Below are 20,541 nucleotides of genomic sequence, written 5' to 3'. Positions count from 1 at the left end.
ATGGGTAACCAACCTTCCTTGCATTAGGTTTCAGACCTCACAAACACACACCCACACAATGGTCAAAGGTATTCAGATGTTGGCCGGTGTTTTGCTGCCCTTTGTCTTTCCGCCTCTGAACCTGCTATAGGAAAGCACTCTCTGTAACAGACACAATGCCACCCAGCTGCATTCTGGGTTAACCCCACCATTCACCCCGGCCCAAACAGAGAAAAAATGGGAGGAAAGGCATCTTCCCTTCCTCGCTTCAAAGGCAGAGACAATAGCAACAATGAGATCACCGTTGTGCCCTCTCTTTCTCTCTCTCTCTCTCTCTCTCATTCTCTCACTCTAACACACTCTCTCTTTGAAGGTTTTTGGGGGTAGAAAAAATGACCTGGTAGATTCCTATTGCACTTGATACACATGGTGTTTGTATGTATGTGTGCGTGTGTGTGTCAACCTTGAGAGATCAAAGTATGTGTGTCTAAAAAGAAAAAGCCTTTAACAAATCCCACTGTTATCATATATCCCCTATCTCCCCTCCCACCTCTTCACAATCTCCTCAATATATAAAAAATGTTCTCTTCCCCATTTAGATTATTCCACCAAATGAACAGAGATAAAACTGACTGAAATTAAACTTGAACAAGAAGTGAAAAACCGCAGAGGACGTCATGTATTATTGGAAACATCCCATCTAAATCTTGTCATACCTAAAAAACAGTCTCATTTGAGATCTGCGTTTGGCTTATTCTGTTAAATTCAACAAAATATTTTTGCATTGTTTTGCAAGGCATCTTTAGATCACATCTAGATGGATCCAGGGGGACCACAGATTTTGTGGCATTATATGAAATATGGAAATTTATCATAGATAATGCAACCAAACATCACAACAATAAGACCATGACTTCAAGCATTGTTTCACTAAAAGGGTTTTTGATTTAATAAAAATTCGAAGTTTAAGATTAAAAGGCTTTATTTTGGGGCCGCAAAGGTATGCACTCTACACAACACGATTTCATTTGTTTACCTTTTAAGCGTCTGATACATTAGAATAAAGTTTTCTTTATTCCTGTATGAGCCAATGAAACATATTCCCAAACCCTCTGCCCCATACCACAGACCTTCTGTCTTTCTTTATCTCGTTCTTCCTTTCCTCCTCCATTCAGAGATAATGGGCAGACACAAGGCTTCTGTTCTGGAGGCCCCTCAAGTCAAGTTCTCCCTTTCAGATCACTTCCCCTCGGTCAAAGGTCATCACTGGGCTTTCCCAAAACACATATATACACCAGACGCACACACTAAGCCATCCAAGCCCCCTGTTAGCTTCTTTCCCGCTTGCGTGCAGCTGCGAGTCGTGGCGTCCTGCTTCACTAACCACACATTTTCTTTTCCCCTCTCCCTTTTCTAAACCGCTGCCATTCAACCCGCAAATTTTATAGTATTACATAGACACAGCTTAGTGATGCTCATGAAAACCTCTTTATTTAATTTTTTACTTCTTCTTACTGCAGCCCTCCTTATCGTATGCATGCTAGATTTACAAGCAGCACGCTAGCTGCCAAACTATCCGTCATGTTACTTTATGCATTTAGTAAACCCGTGAGGACGCCTCTCGCCGTGAGCACGGCTAAACATCGTAGCGCTGACCACCCGCAGTTTCACCGTGTCAATTAAACACACAAATTCATTTAGCGGCCCCTCCCTCTCTGCTGGATGTGATGTGTTGCATTAATTAAAGTGGCAGACGTCCGCCTAATTGGTGCTTGGATGAACGGTGATGTTTGTGTGTGTATGTGTGTGCGTAGAGCTAAATGTATTTTGAGACAAATATGTACACAGTGAACGAAACCTGACAAATCTGAGTATAACCTTCTTCTTGGGAAGTCCTCCTTGGTAAAAAGTCATAGCAGATATTGTATTTTTTATAAGGAAATATGCAGAAGCGGCAGATTTGCAAGTCTTCTGTAAAGTTGCACCAGTTTCATTTCAAGGTTATACACTGGTCCAGAAGCACTTCCCGTTTCAGGATGTTCATTTAGCGTTTAAATTCAGTTGGAAAATTGACTGTTGGTTCTATTTTGTTCTAAGACTTTAGTACTAAAAATCTATAACAGAAAGTTAATCTGGACCAGACCTGAGAGACAACTCAAGAGTCTATACAACTTTATAGAAGGTTTCAACAGACGCACACGCCTTGCCTGAAGTTAACTTCCGGTCTATGTTTGGTTATAATGTAACAATTTATATTAATTGTTTGTTGTATTATTAACTGTATTAAATTGACCTTTTTCACAAGACTGTGATAACGCGTTCAACGGTCATCTGCATTATAAGTATTTTATATTTTCATTTTTTAGAAACATTTATGTAGGTATATCACTACTCTTTGTATTATATTCCCTCTGCATCAAATTACAAAAGAATTGACTTGACCTTTGTCATTTTGTTAAATGTCGTGAACACTATTATTGAGTTTTTCTTTTTCTATTTGAGCAAATGAGAATGCAAAAATTATATTTGTGATAGTCTCCCATTCACCGCTTTTCACTGTTGAGAAACCCATTACATTAAAACTACTCAACAGTTATTGATTCTTTGCAGGGATCTACCGGAAGTTAAGTCGGGGGCAACATAACGTTTATTTATATTTTTGCAGTTAAAACTGTCTGTATAGAATTTCTATGCTGAAGCAAAACTGAGGTGTCGACACCAACCAGACAGGAACCTCCTCTTGTTATCGTCTGGCAATTTTTTAACTCTTATTTTCGGGGGGTGTGTGCGTGTAAGTCAAAGACATCTGGAGTTCCCTCATGTACTGCAGGGGTCTGCCAAGCAATGGCTTTTTAATAGACACGTGTGCAAACACAAACGTGTGCACATTCACTTGCACACACTGTGCCTCCCCTGGATAGAGATGTTTATCTAAGATGTGCCAGTGGTTTCCAATCCCCCTCCTACTCTGATGCATCTGTCAATGTGCAGCAACTTCCATCTGGGCGCATGTGTGCATGTGAATGCGTGTGTGTGCTGATGCTGGGATATGCATAGGAATGAAAGAAAGAATTGGTTGTATTTTGAGATGTAAGTGATTTTTTGTTCTGTTTTGTCGTTGGTAGCCACAATGTCTCATTAGAGCATTGTACTTTACAAAACTAACCTAATCTAAACTGTAGCATTTTAGCAGCCTAATTCTCTGAAATAAACAAGGCGAACATATAATCAAAACCTAGTCTTTTCAATGGGTAAACAGAAGCAGACTTACTTTCGTCTCTTTTCCGTTTGCTTGCATCGGCAGGTGAGCTAATTCCAAGAATTCCACTGATGGAGTAGGAGGAGCCTGCGGCGTCGCTGGTTACGGCAGACACTTGGGTCACTGCCACCGTAGAGGCTAGAAATGTACAGATATGTACAGACATTTTAGTGCAAACAATGCAAAGGTTGTGCATTTGATGCTCAAGAAATTTGTTATAATGTGTAAAATATGATTTATATATTTTGATCTTGACAGAATTGGATTTTATGCGACTAGCTGAAGATCTCAACACATCAACAGGTTGTTAAGTATGTAAAGTGTGTTCTTGTGCAACTGTTTTCTTTTCGTGGTTCTTGGCCCGGCATTTTCCTGCCAAAGGCCTTTCACCAAACCAGCTGCTTCTCTATTTTGCCAACGTGCTACCGCCAAAGGAGAAGACGCTAACAAGCTAACAGCTTTTCGACATGTCTGGCTGTCTGCGAGGTCTTCGCAGTAGGGGACGAGGGCACAAAGCCTTCTCTCCGTCAACCCTTCATTCCCTCTCGGCCTTCTTTATCTCATTTCCTGTCAGCTGATGTACAGCCTGAGTGACAGTACAGTGGCCCCAAGGGGACAGTAAGGTGTAGAGATGAGGCTAATCCCACATCCCAACAGACTGTGCTAAAATGGAGAAGGTGGAGAAAAAAGAAAAACAAATCACTCCTAGAACAGATAAACGCCTTCGCCTGCCCGTCGTCTCGTTCGCTAACCAGGTGGAAAATGTAATGAATGCATATCCCTCCATTTTGTACTCTTGATTTATCGTTTCAATTATCTGATTCTCTTATTCTTTCCCGCTTTTTTCACCTCACGACAAGGAATGGAAACCCGAATCCAACGCTTTATATTCAAAATCCCTAAATTTCAATTTTCCGCCTGAGTATGAGAGTATTTATCATCGTAATCTGAGGGAGACGGAGAACTGGCGAGCGTTGTGCGTGCGGAATTAATTTAGATTAAGCAGTGGTGTGCGATTATGAAGATTACTGACAGAGACACAAACCCAATCCACTACTTTATTAACCGTGGACTGGAGTTTTCCTCCTAATCTGATCTCACGGTTTAGACCCATGGGGCAAAAGGTACACAACTGTCATTTCTAGACGACAATGAAACGGAAACCAAATGGGAAATTTAGCTTGAAGTGTTCTGTTTAGATTATAAGAGAACATCTCACTTTACGTTAAGCCGTTTCAGCCGTTATTAATCCTTGTTCAAGTTGTTAATGTTAGTTCATGGTGCATTAACTTATGTTATCAGACACAATGTTTGATATTAGTAAATTAACATGAACTAATATTAATAAATGATGTTAATGTTAGCCAAATGCTATCAAATAGAACCTTATTGTAAATTGTTAGCGCTTTTCACAATAGACAAGTGTCCCAACACTTTGTAATAAGACATGTTGACGAGAAGCCTCAATGTAAACCAAATAAATGTTACTCTTACCTAAGTTATGGGCGGACACAACTCCTGATTGGCCAGGCGGTTGCTGGACTTTAGTGCGAATGATCCTGTAGCAAACAAGAAATGGCTGTTATTACTGTATGTGTGGATATTTTTGCCAAATAACCAAAATGTACCAAAAACTGTTGTACAAAACATTTGGGTGTGACAACTGTAAGTTTTAATATGAGTATGTGAAGTGTGTTTTATACATTATGGATACAATTTTAACAATCAGTCAGCAAACCTATGTTTTAAGTCGATTATACTAAATACACTAAATTATGTTTATTTGAAAATGTAAAAAAGCTGAAAGGTTTTTGTTGGTTTGGTTTGCGTTTAGGGTGAGGGTTAAGGATTATAATATATAGAGTGTACACTATAAAAAGCATTACGTTTATGGAAAGTCCTCAAAAAACATGGAAACCCAACATGTGTGTGTGTGTGTGTGTGTGAAGTGGCTCATGCAGCCTGACACGGCAGCAGACTCTCACACTTCCTGCATGGGCGCTCAAGCAAAGCACCTTTCCCTTCTCTCTCTCTCTCTCTCTCTCTCTCTCTCTCTCTCTCTCTCTCTCTCTGTCTCTCTATCCCTAAGAGGGGTTGTCATTGTACACATGCTGTTGAACTGCACACTCCTCATGAATATGTGTTTCTTTTTACCCCACTGAATCTTGTTCCCTCTCTCCGTCTTTCTCCATATCTCTCCCTTATACATTGCTCTGCTGATCTGTTTTGCAATGTACTTATCAACTTCTCTAAACCATAATGGTTTGCACACACGTATGCACCTATACTCGGGTATGCATGTGAAAGTGACACAATGGCATGCACGTGTACGCATTTTGAGGAAAGCACACGCTAACGGAAACACACACACCTGTTGATTGAGCTGACGCTGGGAACGCTGTCATTGTCACACACTCTTTCTGCCAGCAGTCTGTCGCGGATCTCCCAGGCAAACATGGTGGGGTTTTGGCGTTTGTAATCAGCGATTTTGTCAACGACTTTGGGTGTAGCAACCTTTGGTTTGGAGCCTCCAATCACCCCTGGTCTAATGCTGCCCGTCTCGTAGTACCTGTTGAGCATGTTGGATATCATATTGTAAGATTAGACCAGACAGACAGACAGATTATATTCAATATTTCATATTCATCATTTCATATTTCTTCATATTTCAAGTGTGGGGTCTTGCAGTCAAAACAGAAAAACAAACTTAAGGAATAACCTTTTCAAACCTGCTTTAAATGAAATAACTAAAAAATATGTTCTGTCTCAGTCTGTATTGCAATTAACCACAAAGTTGAATTTCAATAGATTGTTTAATTATATTAAAATGAAAGAATATGTCAAATATATAAATTCTGATGGGTTAATGACGATGAACTAATAGGTTCTACCAGGTTTCCACAAGTGACAATAGTTATTGCTGCCCTTTTAAGGCAATGTGCAACTTAAAGCGAGAGTTCACCCAAAAAAGAAAATTCTGTCATCATTCGCTCAGTCTTCTGTCATTTCATGATATACTTTCTTCTGCAGAACACAAAATAAGATATTTTAAAGAATGTTGGTAACCTTACAACTCCTGTACCCATTCACTTGCATTGTTTTTGTGTCCATAAAATAGAAGTGAATGGGTATCGCCATTGTTATCACCAACATTTTCATCTTCGTTTGTGTCCTGCAGATGAAAGTATATCATGAAATGACAGAAGGCTGAGTAAATGATGACAGAATTTTCTTTTTTGGGTGAACTATAACTAAGGTCACGCACAAGGTCACCAAAATGATTGTATCTTCAGTGCACACTGTGCAGATAACCCTTTACACATAAAGTCCCCGTGACACACTGCCTCTGGTGGTTTATTTCTTTAGTAAAAAGCCGAAAGGAACCCCCAACCCCCAGAACAGCAATAAAAAGAAACTTGAAAAGAGCAAACAGGAAATTCCCTCGTTAAGAAGACAGCAGAGTTAGTCATATGCCTTATTTACTCAAACCTCACTCGCAGCCCACACATTAGTGTGTTTTCTGCCCGAGCAGTGCGAGGGGAGGGCAGATATTACCGCACACACAGAGCGCCACAGTAACGGTTGAGTGAGTTGGACCGGGGCTGGGGGAAGAGGGTTGAGGGAGAAGAGAACAATGGGAAACACATTTTTTGATATAGCTAAAGGCTCTAGCACTAATCCACACCTTTATCCATTCAAATTCTGTCCTCCCCCTTAACCCTTCCTGCCTCCCTCTCTTTCCTTCTCTCTGTCCCTGCAACCATCCCTCCCTCCTCAGGAGACGTATGGTGCCGGTGTCATTTTGATGCAAATGTAAAATGTGATGAATCTTTTCTTTTTTTGTCACAGAAAGAAAAGGCAGCGCTTTGACTTTGGCCTCAGTGCGAGATTTCAGAATTTTTGAATTTTAACACGTTATCTGTGAAAGGAAATGCTGAGTCAGCCTCGAAATGAACCAATGGCGATTGGAATATCGGTCTAACGGCCAAGATTTATCAGTGAATGTATGTTTGAGAATTTTAGAAACTGATATGCATCATGCAATTTAAAAAACGATTTATGTCTCGATGACAGAAATAAAGAGGGTTGACAGGCAGGACTCCACACACAGGCCCCACTGTTTCAATGCGTTAGAAGACATTAAGCTGGTTTCCCAGGAAAAGATTAAGCCAAGTTCTGGATAAAATAGGACGGGCAAAAGAGATTCGCCATTCAAATCTTTTTCTTCCGGAGACTAAGAAACTATGTGTGTGGGAACCTAATCCACGGTATTTAAAAGCACAGACAATCAACACATTTGGCTAGTATTACTAAATAGTACATATTAAATTATTATATGTTATATTAAGCAAAATAATGTAATATATTTTATATGTATTCCACACAATGAATTTCTCTTGTTTGCATAGTTTCAGGACCCATTTACTTTATCATTCTCATTATACAGGTCAAATGCTACTGAATATGAGCAACTTGATGAAGTGAGATGCATGAAGTGAGCAAAAGTCTTCCAGATTTCCAAAAATGTTACACTTTCTTTTAAAAGACATACCATAGTGTCTTCAGAAACAACGGCCTGACATGAAATGCATCTTTAAGAACAATACCACATTGTGGCATGAAACTAAATGTTTACCTCATGCACCCATTTACAAGATATTCAAAAAAATTCATCTTCTCTGTCAACAGGCTTCTGCTTCACCTTTCATCGTGTCATGATAAGCAGAACTCACCTGCCAAGTATCTTGCTGACGCAGCCGTGGCTGACCCGGAGCTGGCGGGAGATGTCACAGGGGCGTACGCCCTGATGGGCCAACTCCACTATCCTCTGCCTTACCACGTCAGGCAAAGGCCGCCCATTTACAAACACCCCACCCAGCTGATTCACCCCTCCATGCCCTGCAGACACAGACAGCAATATGAGGAATATAGCAAATCTTACATGTCACTATCTTAGATGCAGTAGATTTTTGTACATTGCAGTAAAATTTGTGTTGCTTTCTGACCAAGGCTCTTTCTGTGTGTCTGTCCGTGTTTGACCTGAAGGTAGTTTCTTTTTTAACATATTTATCCCTAGTGGTCATCTAGAGACCTACACTGTCATGCACTCTAAAGTTCTTATTTGTTTGTAAAGGTATTTTTAGGTTTTTATTTGGTGTTTTTGGCCTGCGTTCCTGGATACCAAAACTGTTTCATGTTATCATTGGAATTCACAGCTTTACATCATATTCTTCATTTGTTTACATCAGAGATAGTGTGTTTGTGTCTGTATTCTGTCTGTGCAGAAGAAATCCAGTCAATCTGTCATATTAACATACTGATTGCTTAAGACTTGAACACACAAACACACACACAAAAGAACTGGGGGATATCTGTTAATCCCAGCTACAGGGTAATGGATCTTACAGTTTTTCTCAATTGTTTACACACAAATATTGGTACTTGAGACACAATGACCACAACATGTAACTCATTCACCAACCCCCTGAACCAATTCTGCTAAACTACAAGCACAATTCTTGCTTTACACTCACATTGCAGTTCTAAAAGACACTTTTTTCAAAACACTACACACAATTCTCTGCATTTGGCACAATTTTCGGGCAGAAAAATCTCTTGTTTTCACAAGGAACACACTGCCATTCAAATATGAACACTGACTCATCACATGGGCAAACACCTGTCACAAATGTGTAAACCCCTTCTCCAAGCTATGGAAGACACATGTGGAGATATAGCAGCTGATGCTTTTCATGACTGGACTGAAAAACATTGCTTGTGATGTGGATGATGTGCTGTGGTCAGACCCAAACCCAAGAGAAGATGCAGCATCGTTTTTTACTGTAACTGTATACAGTAAATCCTTCTGTTGTTTTGTATGTACGCCACTGTAGTGCAACTTTGCGTTGTTTGTAAAATATATTTGTTATCGTGTATTTGTGTGTTCTGACTATAAAATCTATTATATATATATATATACAAAAAATATTTTACAACACACTTATATATTTAGTGTCTGTAGTAAGTGTAACACTGAACCAAATAAAGAGCAAAGTCATTATGATGAATGGAGAAGTGTTTTCCATTCATCATAGTGTTTTATAAAGAGCACATCAGTGTTCAACTGGTTCTTATAAATGTTTATTCATATGATGGTTTGTGTTTGTCATTTGAAAACAAAATAGCATTTTGAGAAGAAAGAACATTGTTTTGAATGTGAAGTTTCATTTTGCAGGAGAATTGAGGGGTTTTGCCCATTGTGTTTGTGTTTTTTGATTTGTGTGTAGAGTTCTGAGAATATGAGGCATGCTTTCAGAAAATGTGTGTAAACAATTGAGAAAAACTGTAAATACAGCCGAACAGGCAATATCAAACTGACTAACTAGCCGGTGTCCCCATGACTAAATACATAATTTCAATAACCAAAAAACCCCAGCTATTTGTCATTTTTATTTTCTCAAGGCATGAAAGCAAATTAGTTATTTTGCATATGAAGATCCCTTGCTTCGTTTTTTGACCAAGCAGTCTTTTATTTTTTATATATTTATATTTAACTTTTTCTTGTTTTTGTTGCTGATTTAACTTCATGTATTTTGCCTTTAACGTTATCATGGGTTAGGTATATTACTTTTACACCCCTGAGCAGGTTATTAAAGTCACAGGTTCAGGTTCAAGTTGGATTGATGTTAGGAGACTTGAATATGTGAAAAATTTGTTTGATTAATTGACCTGATTAATCATTGCTCAGAATAAATGTCTTAAAAATCTATTTATCTTGAATATCTCATATTTGCAGTTATACACAGTTATGCAAAGTGTGTGGGCGTGTGTGTATGTGTGTGTGTGTGTGTGTATGCGTGAGAGAGAGAGAGAGAGAGAGAGAGAGAGAGAGAGAGAGAGAGAGAGAGAGAGAGAGAGAGAGAGAGAGAGAGAGAGAGAGAGAGAGAGAGAGAGAGAGAGAGAGAGAGAGAGAGAGAGAGAGAGAGAGAGAGAGAGAGAGAGAGAGAGAGAGAGAGAGAGAGAGAGAGAATGCGTTAAAATATAGGTGCGTGTCCAAGAGTGAGAGAGAAAAGGTTGCGGTGAGGATTAAACGAAACAAGCTATTCAGATGTGATCTGATCCATACTTTTCCCCGTTTCTTCTGCAAATGCGGTTGGCTTATAAATCGAAGTGTTCCGAGAGCTTTGATTGATTTCGAGGCCGGTTCCGTTTAGAAATAGCGAGAGCGGCTGAAAGACATTCATGCTCCCCCATCCAGAAAATAAACCCGATTAGAGACGCTGCTCCATTACGATCCGCTATCGGCCGCAGTGGACGGCTCCGATTAAACCGCTCTGAACAGAGCGAACCAAACCACAAACCAAACTGCTGTGACATCAGGCGTGATCTAACAAACAGACCAAAAGAAAACAGGCAAGGAAGTGATTGAGAATTAAGGCAAACGAATGGAAGAGTTTTCCAAAAAGGCACCAACAATGGTTATTAAAACTTATTAAAAGATTACAAGAAAAAGATGAAAAGGTTTTGTTAGTCTATGCACAATACGATAATGTAAATATAAAGTACGGTATATGAATTTATTTATTTAGGCTTGATCATTTTTCGTTGAATTATTTAAATAATTGATGTGCATTCATAAACTATTTTAAAATAAAACGTATTAAATTATTTATTGAATTTTGATTTTTATAATTTTTTCACGTATGAGTAGATAAAATACTTAATCTAGATAATAATATCTCATATTTGTAGGTTTATTAAAGGTTTATTATTGTTTTATATTAATAATAACCGTATTTTATTATTTATTAATATGTTAATAATAACAATAATAATATTTCTGAAAAACAGTTATTTTTATGTTATCCTTCGACCATAAGCGACTCCAAACTACGAAGCACTCACAAAACACAGAGGAGCAGAACAAGTTGAGACTTTTTCGAAATGTAAACAATTTCTATTTTTATCTTAAATGTCTTCACTTCTACAAAAGAATGAATTGGTTAATTTTCGATCTCTGATAAACAAATGAAATATTGATGTAATATTATATTATTAATATTATTTGATTCATAAAACATAACAGTTATCACAAAATGACTGTAACCAAATCAAAGTATGAACCAAATTGGTCCTATTATAAAAAAATGATAAAGGCATTTTAGGTATAAACCCTTATATATAGTAACTTTGATTGCAGTTTTTGGGATGTTTATGATCTTCGCTTTGTTAGCCCGCTTGGGCTCATCAATATTCATGTTAAAGTGAGTTTATAACATTGTAACACTGAAGTGGATCTCCGTTGAACTCACAACAGTTTTTTTCTAAAAAAGTTAAGTGTAAGAGTCAATTCCCAAGGCTTGCACCGTTTGACATTTTACGTGTAATCGTTTTACCCCGCGGATTGTGTTGAGATATTGTGGAGAAGAGGAAACGTGATTCGTTCTAGCTCCTGAAATGTGTATACATCTAATCCACCGTTTCATTCACCGTGCCAATAGATGTCATTTCACATAGAAATGCGTGCGTACGTGCGGCCTGGCCGGGTGGGTGCGCGCATATTGAGTTTTGCTGGGGCGGTGAGGTTTTATATTTTTATCGAAACAGATGAGTGAGAGAAAGAAGTGGAAAGAAAGGGAGATGAATAATTCATTTTCAGGTTGCATAAATGTAATTGTCACTTCTTTGTGTTAATGACGAAACCTTGAACTTCTCGATTATATTTTTACAAACTGATTACTTGTCTCACACTATTCAAATTAAAATGATTATTAATAATTAATTATACGAATAACAGATAGAAATTTGTTATAAATGCTTTAGGTAGTGTCGTATGTGCATTGTTCTTGTATTGCAATTTAATGTGTTTCAGAACAATCTATTACATAAACTGAGAAATATAGAAACGGAAAGAGAAAGGGGGCCCTTGACGCCAGTATCTTGGGGGAGCACAAGTGCCGGCCATGTCACGAATGAGTGACCACACACATCTCTCCGCCACAGTGAGCAACTTTAGCTTTCGCTTTAACCTCATAAGTGGTTGTTTACAGCCAGCCTCAAGCAACGTGTTTAAAGGTTACGGAGCCTGTTTGCAATTTTCTCAGCTGCGGTTCAAGTTCATTTAATGTCCGCTGCTTGCTGGCCTTGGCCGCGATATATTTCCCCCTCTCTTTCCCCCAGGGATTGTCAAACAGAAGGCTAAAGCTCTAACAAAGCAACCTGACTCTTAAAAATGAATATAGGAAAATTTTAAATTACCCAACAAAACAGCAAAATAATATTCCATAAAAACCTTTTGTTACTTTTTTAAGATTTATTTGTAAAGACATAAAATAGCTTTACTTTAATCGTTGATGTTTTTGTAATTTTGCGTGTACAGAGAATAAAACATTGTGATCAACAATGAATAAAATCAACCATTTGACAGGAGTGTAAAGTCTGTCGTAACTTACTGTGCATCGCGGCGAACGGGTCGTGTTTGCAGTGGATTTCCATCGGTAAGTTGAACAGACCTTCCCGTTAAAAAACACACCAAACAACCTGTAATGTCCCGTTCTTGCTCCTTTAAAGGTTTTTTCGAGTGCAGTCAGTCCGTTCTGTGCGAAAAAGTTTCTTTTAAACTCCGTTTAGAAGTGAAAAGAAACGTTGGTTTTAAAAACAACTATTTAACCTGAAGTAGTAGTAAATTACCTTAGTAGTTTATATGAAATAGAAAAAGAGAATTCATAAATAATAATTTATCTCATCCATCATTAAAACGTCAAAACAGAATGGACACAATCCTGCAGGGTCAGGATACTGCTTCTGCGGCCCAACATCCAGAGTAAACCCACAGCAGTGGGCGAGAAGATTCTTTGTCTGGGGGAAACTGTATTTTTAATAAAAGCCCTGGTAAACGGAACTGCTTTTAGTCTTAGTCCGAACAGTGTCCTTATAGTTCGAAATACAAATGTAGAAGTCTTATTTCTAAGCAGATCTATCTTGACATCCTCGCTCCACTGACCGTGACCCGTGAACTGTGACAGAGGTTCGCGCTGTCAGAGCGCCGTTAACAGTCTCTACCGGCGATTTGTAAAAATCCTGGTTCGGTTCACGACAAGCCAAACATCTACTTAATTTTTTCAACGCAACTTCACATGAATGTGATTTCCTCGCATCTTGATCATCTAATAGCTCAGAACTCCCTCGGACTCTCGTTTTCGAATAATACTCCTGCAGACAGAGGGTCTCCCAACAATAGACATATGACCGTGGATGTAGGAAATTAAAAAGTGCATCGTCTGAAGTCCGAATCAAAATGTTTGCCGATGTCAAACAGAAAAAGCCTTTGTGGGAAGCAGTTTTCTTGAAAATGTCCACAAAAAAACTCGTGAGAAAAAAGGCTTTATCAACTTTTGTAAAAATCCACGGAAAGTCTCAGATGGCTCAAACGGTGTTTGTTTGGGTCACCGCAGGAGGGTCGACAACGACGATGTTGTCCGCCGAACAATGTTTTTCCAGTGTGAATGCCTCGGCGGTGAGAAGCGTTGAATGTGCAGCGAGCCTCCGTCCTTATCGCGCAACCACTGAACGAGCGCACGGCGCGTTTCAGAACCTGCTCTCTTGTGGACAGCGCCAAAGCCACCGCGCTCTGAAGCTACTACAGCGCCTAGGAGCGACTGTCAATCAAGATAAGTCTACCTATCCGTGCACTGCACCTCCGCCGTCACAATCGCTCGGAGTCGCGCTCAGGCAGAGCCTACACCGATTGGCTAACACTGACCCTGTATGAAAGTGACGTGCCGTCCCAATTGTGCACAGACAAATAGGGAGTTTTGAATCGTATTCGGCTCTCTGGCGTCGCTGATCCCATGTTTAATTTCAATTAAGAGAGGAATATTTTTAATATCCGTTTGTTCTCACTTCACTAATCCAAGTAATAAATAGTTAATATAAAAAGATAATACAAAAAAGTATTTTGATATTATGAATGTAGAAACTATTGCAGAATCACTGTAAGAGAGTGCTTTGTAAAACCACTGATACTTTGTTGTTTTTATATTGTTTTTGTTTTACTTTGTGTTGTGTTTGCAGGTTATTGAAATCATAACTTATGTTTTATTACTGAATTACGAGTGCAATGTAGGATAAACCGATTGATTGTTGAAGCCATGTCGAAAAATAAGTATTATTATTTAAAAACGGATTCAACGGTTTCAAGTAGCCTACCTTTATACAATACGTTTTATGTATTTCTTAATACAAATCTAAATGATTACCTTTTATTAATACGTGTACTACATGTTTTCGAATGAAATTTTATATTTTATTATGAATACTGTATGCCTATTACAACGAACGCAAACTTTTTGCCATTTCCTTTTCAGCCACACGGATTTTTCAGCATGTGATAAAAAGTAATGTTGACCTGGCTGGCGTTTTTTTTTTACAAATTGGTGATTGTAATAGCTGTGGTCACATACAAGTGACGAGTGTACTACAAAAGCATTAAATTGCCATTAGGATAATACTGCTTAGAGGTTTTTCGTTTCTGTATTTTGTATTCAAATGACATGGACTATGCCACACTTCGAACTGACTGAACGAATGAAACTTTATACTCTGAGTAACCCACCTTTGCACATCGGGTTATTGCTATGCATTTGTCCACCTTTCATTTGTTTACTTCTTTTAGTTGATAGGCCTATTTACAAAATTGAAACTCTTTTAAACAAAATAAAACAAAAACAAAATTTGGAATAAGTGATATTTCTCAGTGTTACATTTTACCGATGATGATGTGAGTGTGTGAATTACAAATATTCGATATGGAACGCTCTGAACTCAGAATGGACCATCAAAGTTTTTCAATTTCATCAAATCTTTCCTTTGTTTACGAACATTTTTGCTCAAGTGCTAATGGATCTTCAACGGCGGCATTTTTAGTTATTTTACTCCACCAGATGGAGGACACGTAGGCTACAGCCAATATTACACATGGGCTGTTTGCTTATGTGTTGAGAATAACTTGAAAACACTGATATCCTAAAAAGCTTGAGCTATTCGACTGTTTCTGCAAATATTGAATGAGACCCCTGCGCCCATTAGTACCACGAGGGGGCGAACCTTTTGTCTCGCCTGAAGAAAAGGTTTACGCTCGGTCACGACAGTGCACGCACCCCACACAAACGCAGCTCTTAAATGCACCCACTTGGTTTCACAGTCAAATAGTAAGCAGCCATAACCTTACCAAATGCTATCCTGATTTAAATAAAGTTTATGTAAGTTGCCTTTAGGAACAAAATTAGTCTATAAATGAATGGTATGCGCCTTGTGGTCTTTCAGGACATAAGCTTCGCTCACAGGAAACACGTTTTGCATTTTATTTATTTATTGGCTTGAATCTGTTGGAGACGAAGGAAACAATAGAAATGTCTATTTTTCGTTTAGTTAATTTGAAATATTTTGGTTTTAACATATTTTAGTCTATTTGAGTCTTAATTCTCCTTTTAGTTTGTAAATCTTGAATTTGAATATTTCATTTGTCGATAGAAATGTGCTTCTGGGGAAATATGTAAACAAAAAAATTAAACACAACCAATCACGTTGAAGGTAAATATTTTCATTCCAGGCTGTGGAGGAAACTTTCCTAATGATTCAACACAGTTAAAAAATGCAAAGTACACTTGAAGCTAATTTAGAAAGGCACCTATTTTAAGAAATGGGATCTGTTTATAAGAAAGGAGCCTGGTCACTGCCGGCGATTTTATGGAAAACACAAATTCATAAATTCATTTATAGCTATAATTAATTGTTCGGAAATCAGCAAAAGTCGATTAACCTAAACTGCTAGCACCAGTGTCATTGCCATCGGTATCGACAGAGTCAAAGTCAAGAGCGTTTTACTCCAGTTGGGCAGTGAATGACATCATTGACAGAAACTGAGAAATGTTCGAGACAAATAGAAATTGTATAACTTAATTTAAAACAATTCTATAATTTGTTTCCTGTGTTCTTGTTGGAGGGGAGGTGGATATAAGGTAATAAGGTAAAACAGTGCACTTTGAATAGCTTGAATAACAAATGAATAGCCAAGACAACTCTTTAATATAAAAGAGATCAAAACGGGTTTTATAAATCTTTCCCCCACCAAAAATAAAAATAAGGTTACCAACTACTGAGAGGTCCTAATAATATTATTTAAATAATACTATAGCCTTGATGGAATTCTGGGTCGAATCTACACCGATCTGTAGCTCAGATGAGATGAACTACAGTAAATTGACTAGTAGCTTTTTAGCTAGTTCATTTAACGCTTTAGCTGTTGATGGAAAGAACAATTATGAAAATAAATTGTAGAAAATAGGGAATAAACAGGAGTCTGTATCACCTCTCAAAGCATAGCTTTCAAGAGCCTCATTTTGTGGTAAATATGTTTTCTCGGCTCTCCTGACCCATTGTTCGTCTTCAAATTCCATGTTTTATAAAAGTTTTAAATATTATTTGTATTTTGTCTACCATTCCATAGGCCGCGCAATAGGCCCAGTTCACTTCAATCTCAAACACGTTGATTGAGCAAGCGAACGAGGCCCATCACCGTCAGAAGTTTTAAACTGGGCACCGCATGTTAGCAAAAGTTTACAATCAGTCTTTCAGAAGATCAACAGACATATAAATGTAGTGCACAACAGACAAAATCACTGCCGTTTTATACAAGTGTAGAAGTAACATTGAAATGGTCATTATTAGTTACGTTTTGTACAAAAAAAGAAACATGTTTTTATGGAACAAACAAACGTTCGAGTGAAATGGAGAAACAGACATGGCCCTACCCGACCGTCCGATGCGCAGAGATGGACCCTTTTGGTCCAAGTCCATGCCTTGGCTAGAGGTTGGACAGAGGGATGAGCCGGGGGGGGGGTTGGGAACACAAAAAAGTTCCTTTTCCTATATCCTCTGTTGCTGTTCTCTCTGCCCGTTTTTGTAACAGTAGTTTTGACGAATGCTAGTTTGAAATAATGTAACTCTTCCGCTCCCTGTTGCGCCGTTGCAATTGTTCACTGGAGTGAAACTAAACGTTTTAGGTGGAAAAGAGACTCAGAAGGAAGCGTGAAACGATTACGGGGTAAAGTCAAGAAAGAGCCGCGCGCTCAATGTGCGCTCATGTCCTCTTTCTTCCTCTATCTCACTCTCTTTCTCTTTCACTTACACTCTTGAGCACCGTGAATACTTGGTCAAGTAAACATCTATGAATTTATTTACAAACATAACTTTTGATCTTTAGTTTAATAAGCACCAGCACCCTTAATAAATTACAACAAGCTATAGGTTTAGGAGGACAAGAACATAGGACTTTATTGAGACTTTCATTCTAAATTCCATATCGAGGCTGTATAATGCATAAACATTCTTTCAAATAAATGCAGGATATTTCAGTTTTTAAACATTAGACATAATGCATGCCTTACAATCTTTGTTATGAATAACAGTTATAAACATTGTTTTTCATTTGGCGTGTATGCCCATCGACCCATAATAATATATTTGCATCAAAACACTTTTGCTTATTTTCATAACGCCAGCAAAACACGTGAATGCACGAGCTGGGTGATGGCAGAAGACGATTTGAGGTCTCGTGGTTTATGGGCTTCACAGAGACAATTGAGCGCTGAACAATGCGATAGACCAGCACTCTCTGACCTCTACTCAGAAAACAACAAATGTAGCTCATTTAATCGCGCCTCATAAAGCCATGTTCCATTGATAGAGGGCTGAAGGCAGAATAATGAATGAAGCGTTAGATCTTATTAATTTAATACGGAGCGGCCTGTGGCTTTTTTCAGATCATTTTGGCCCAGAGGTCAATTATTTAATTACAGCAATTTTCGCGCATGAGAGGAAGTCTGTATTCATTTAGCCCCAAAAAAGTAAACAAACAAAATGGAGCTGTTTTTAAGGATGAACCCCATTAATGAACCCCCTAAACTTGGGTTATGGAGACGAGTTTGAAGGTCTCCGATGAGAGATGTAAGCACCAGAGTTACTGTGCAGGTGGCTGTTGTCACGGTGACCTGAGGCGATGTAACCGCCTCGCTACACACGCCTCTCCGCTAGAAGATCAAAGGCCAAACTTGTCTTACATAAACTTACATCAACGTCCACTCTTTCTTCCCTTTTCTCCATCCATGCACTACCTTTAACACGTAAGGATCAAAATGCTGTCGTTTCAAGGCACTATCTGAGACTTATGTTTAATCGGCAATTTTTCACACATCTTTGGTTCACGGAACGCAAATCGCATGAAGAATTTTTAGGACACTCGTGTGAGGCAAATATTTCTGTGTATGTGTGTTTATTTTATCGATTTATCTGTTTAGTTAGAAACGTAGCTTGACTCACTTACATTGCACCAGAGTTCCAAACAAGCTTGTTTTTAATGTTGACACGTCGACATATTGTTTATTACACATTTCAAAAAATAATGGATAATTGTAGTATTTCTGTAGGTTAATAAGCCTATTGTTGTTTTTATATTTATTTTAAAAGACGAGATAAAGACTAAATGGTGAGTTAGACATTAAAACAATTACAGCCTGTTATTTGTTATACAAAAGTACTGTAAAATGTATACATTTATGTGATTATTAAACCTGAGATTTTCTGCCAAATAATGAATAGGCTGCATTAATGCGATTTCTTTTGGTTTAAGTCGCAATTGTCATTACATAAAAAGCAAAAGAAAAAAGTCAATTTAAGTCCAATTAAAGAGTTCTTATATAGTTGGCTTATGCATGCTTTTTAGCCGAGTTATGGTTCATTTGTATTGGAGGCTACTTGAAAAGTCTCTGCGTGAACTCAAAAATATAAAATAAAAGTTGTTAAAATAAAAAAATGTATTTGCTGAAAAACATATTTGTTGTGTGAAATTCACGCAAAGACCACAAACATATCAGATTCCGCTTGGGAACTTTCCTCTGCTCGGTCTTAACGTGATACGGTTACAAAATGAGGTGTTTCGGTCTCAGTTCTTAATTGAATTAATAAAGTAATTAAAGCTCTGAGAGTGTAAGGGGGAATTTTGTCTGTTGCCCTGATGCAAGCGGATATAATCGCTTTTGACCGAGACGTGAGAGTGAAAGCGGACAATTAAAACCAAAAGTAAACAAACAAACAAAGAAAATCAATATTATTTATTTTATTATTCAACTAATTTAGTCTTTGAATTATGTTAGGAGTATAGCCCAGTCCAACGAACGAATGTTTATTTTTCCCCATAATATTTAAACGCAAGCTTCAGTGAAACAAACATAGCAATGAAACGTTTTCTTAAAAGCTGATTTTTTAACAGCAATTCTATTCACACCATGTCTTTTCTGACTTTGAACTACTTTGTTTAACTTCCGAAGTTTAAGTTTAGTCAAACTACTTCCGCTAAAACATCGTAGTGAATATTAATATAGCTTCTAAAACTTAAGTAGTATACAACTAAAATAAGTTTAATCATAAGTATAGATAGTTTAATTTAGATATTACGGTTTCACAGTATAAAAATAAGTGTATGATAATTTGGCGGCAGGCATCATGATAATATGTCCAAGTGTACATACAGTATAAAGACATATTTTATGTAGGCAGGAAGTATTTGAAATATTCGGTACATCTAAAATCAAATTAAAAAATGTGCACAAGAGAGCTCATTTGTGGATGTATTCAACATTTAAACATGATTAAAATATAACATATTTGGCATTCTAGTCAGGTGCATTAGCGCTGTACGTTTAAAATTCAAAGACACTTATGGGGTAGCCTGTATTTTATATATAATTTCTTTAATAAGCCATTTGTACCAATATTGAAATCAAATCAGATTTTTAACAAATAATCATTGTGTTATTAATATTAACCCTGAGAACCGTAAAAGTGTTTCCTAAAGAAGAGAAAACCTTCTTAGAAAATACAGAGTTTCACATTTGGCACAACACCAGACCACACAAAGAGGACATGGGTTTCTTCAGTGAATGTTTTGTTCCAGATCCTGTGACATGTGTAGTGACATGCTGGGGTCCAACTGTGCCTTGATGTTCTGTGTGGACCTGTGACACAAAATCTGGCAGACAAAACAGGCAAATTATGTGCATAGTTATTAAATTGCTACTCTACATTTGAATTGTGTCTAAACATGAGAAAAGACCAAATAGACCAACTTATTTATTATTATTAATATAAAACCATCATATAGTATATGGGTGTATTGTGTGTGCAAGTGTTTGTCTGATATACCTTGTTTTTCTCTACTCCTGAAAACACGTTGAGCTGTCTCAGCT

General features: G+C 37.8%; 1 protein-coding gene across 5 annotated transcripts in view; it reads right to left on the bottom strand.

The window, feature by feature from the left end:
• Window positions 1-17,408, bottom strand: part of pax5 (paired box 5) — a 38,880-nt gene extending 21,472 nt beyond the window's left edge. For 2 of the 5 annotated variants that reach the window (XM_079462341.1, XM_079462338.1), the window contains exons 1-5: window positions 12,691-13,870; window positions 7,972-8,137; window positions 5,610-5,807; window positions 4,733-4,797; window positions 3,251-3,376 (exon numbers count right to left, since the gene is read on the bottom strand). In XM_079462341.1, the coding sequence (XP_079318467.1) occupies window positions 3,251-3,376; window positions 4,733-4,797; window positions 5,610-5,807; window positions 7,972-8,137; window positions 12,691-12,733 (598 nt within the window). In that variant the 5' untranslated portion in view covers window positions 12,734-13,870. Of the gene's footprint in view, window positions 1-3,250; window positions 3,377-4,732; window positions 4,798-5,609; window positions 5,808-7,971; window positions 8,138-12,690; window positions 13,871-17,049 lie in introns of those variants that run through there. The other 3 variants (XM_079462339.1, XM_079462337.1, XM_079462340.1) reach the window with 3 other exon arrangements.
• Between the last annotated feature and the right edge of the window lie 3,133 nt (window positions 17,409-20,541).

The sequence above is a fragment of the Barbatula barbatula genome, assembly GCF_947034865.1.
Source record: "Barbatula barbatula genome assembly, chromosome: 8".
Classification (NCBI taxonomy): Eukaryota; Metazoa; Chordata; class Actinopteri; order Cypriniformes; family Nemacheilidae; genus Barbatula; species Barbatula barbatula.
The sequence above is the reverse complement of the archived record's forward strand: the minus strand, read 5'-3'. Positions and strand labels throughout refer to the sequence as shown.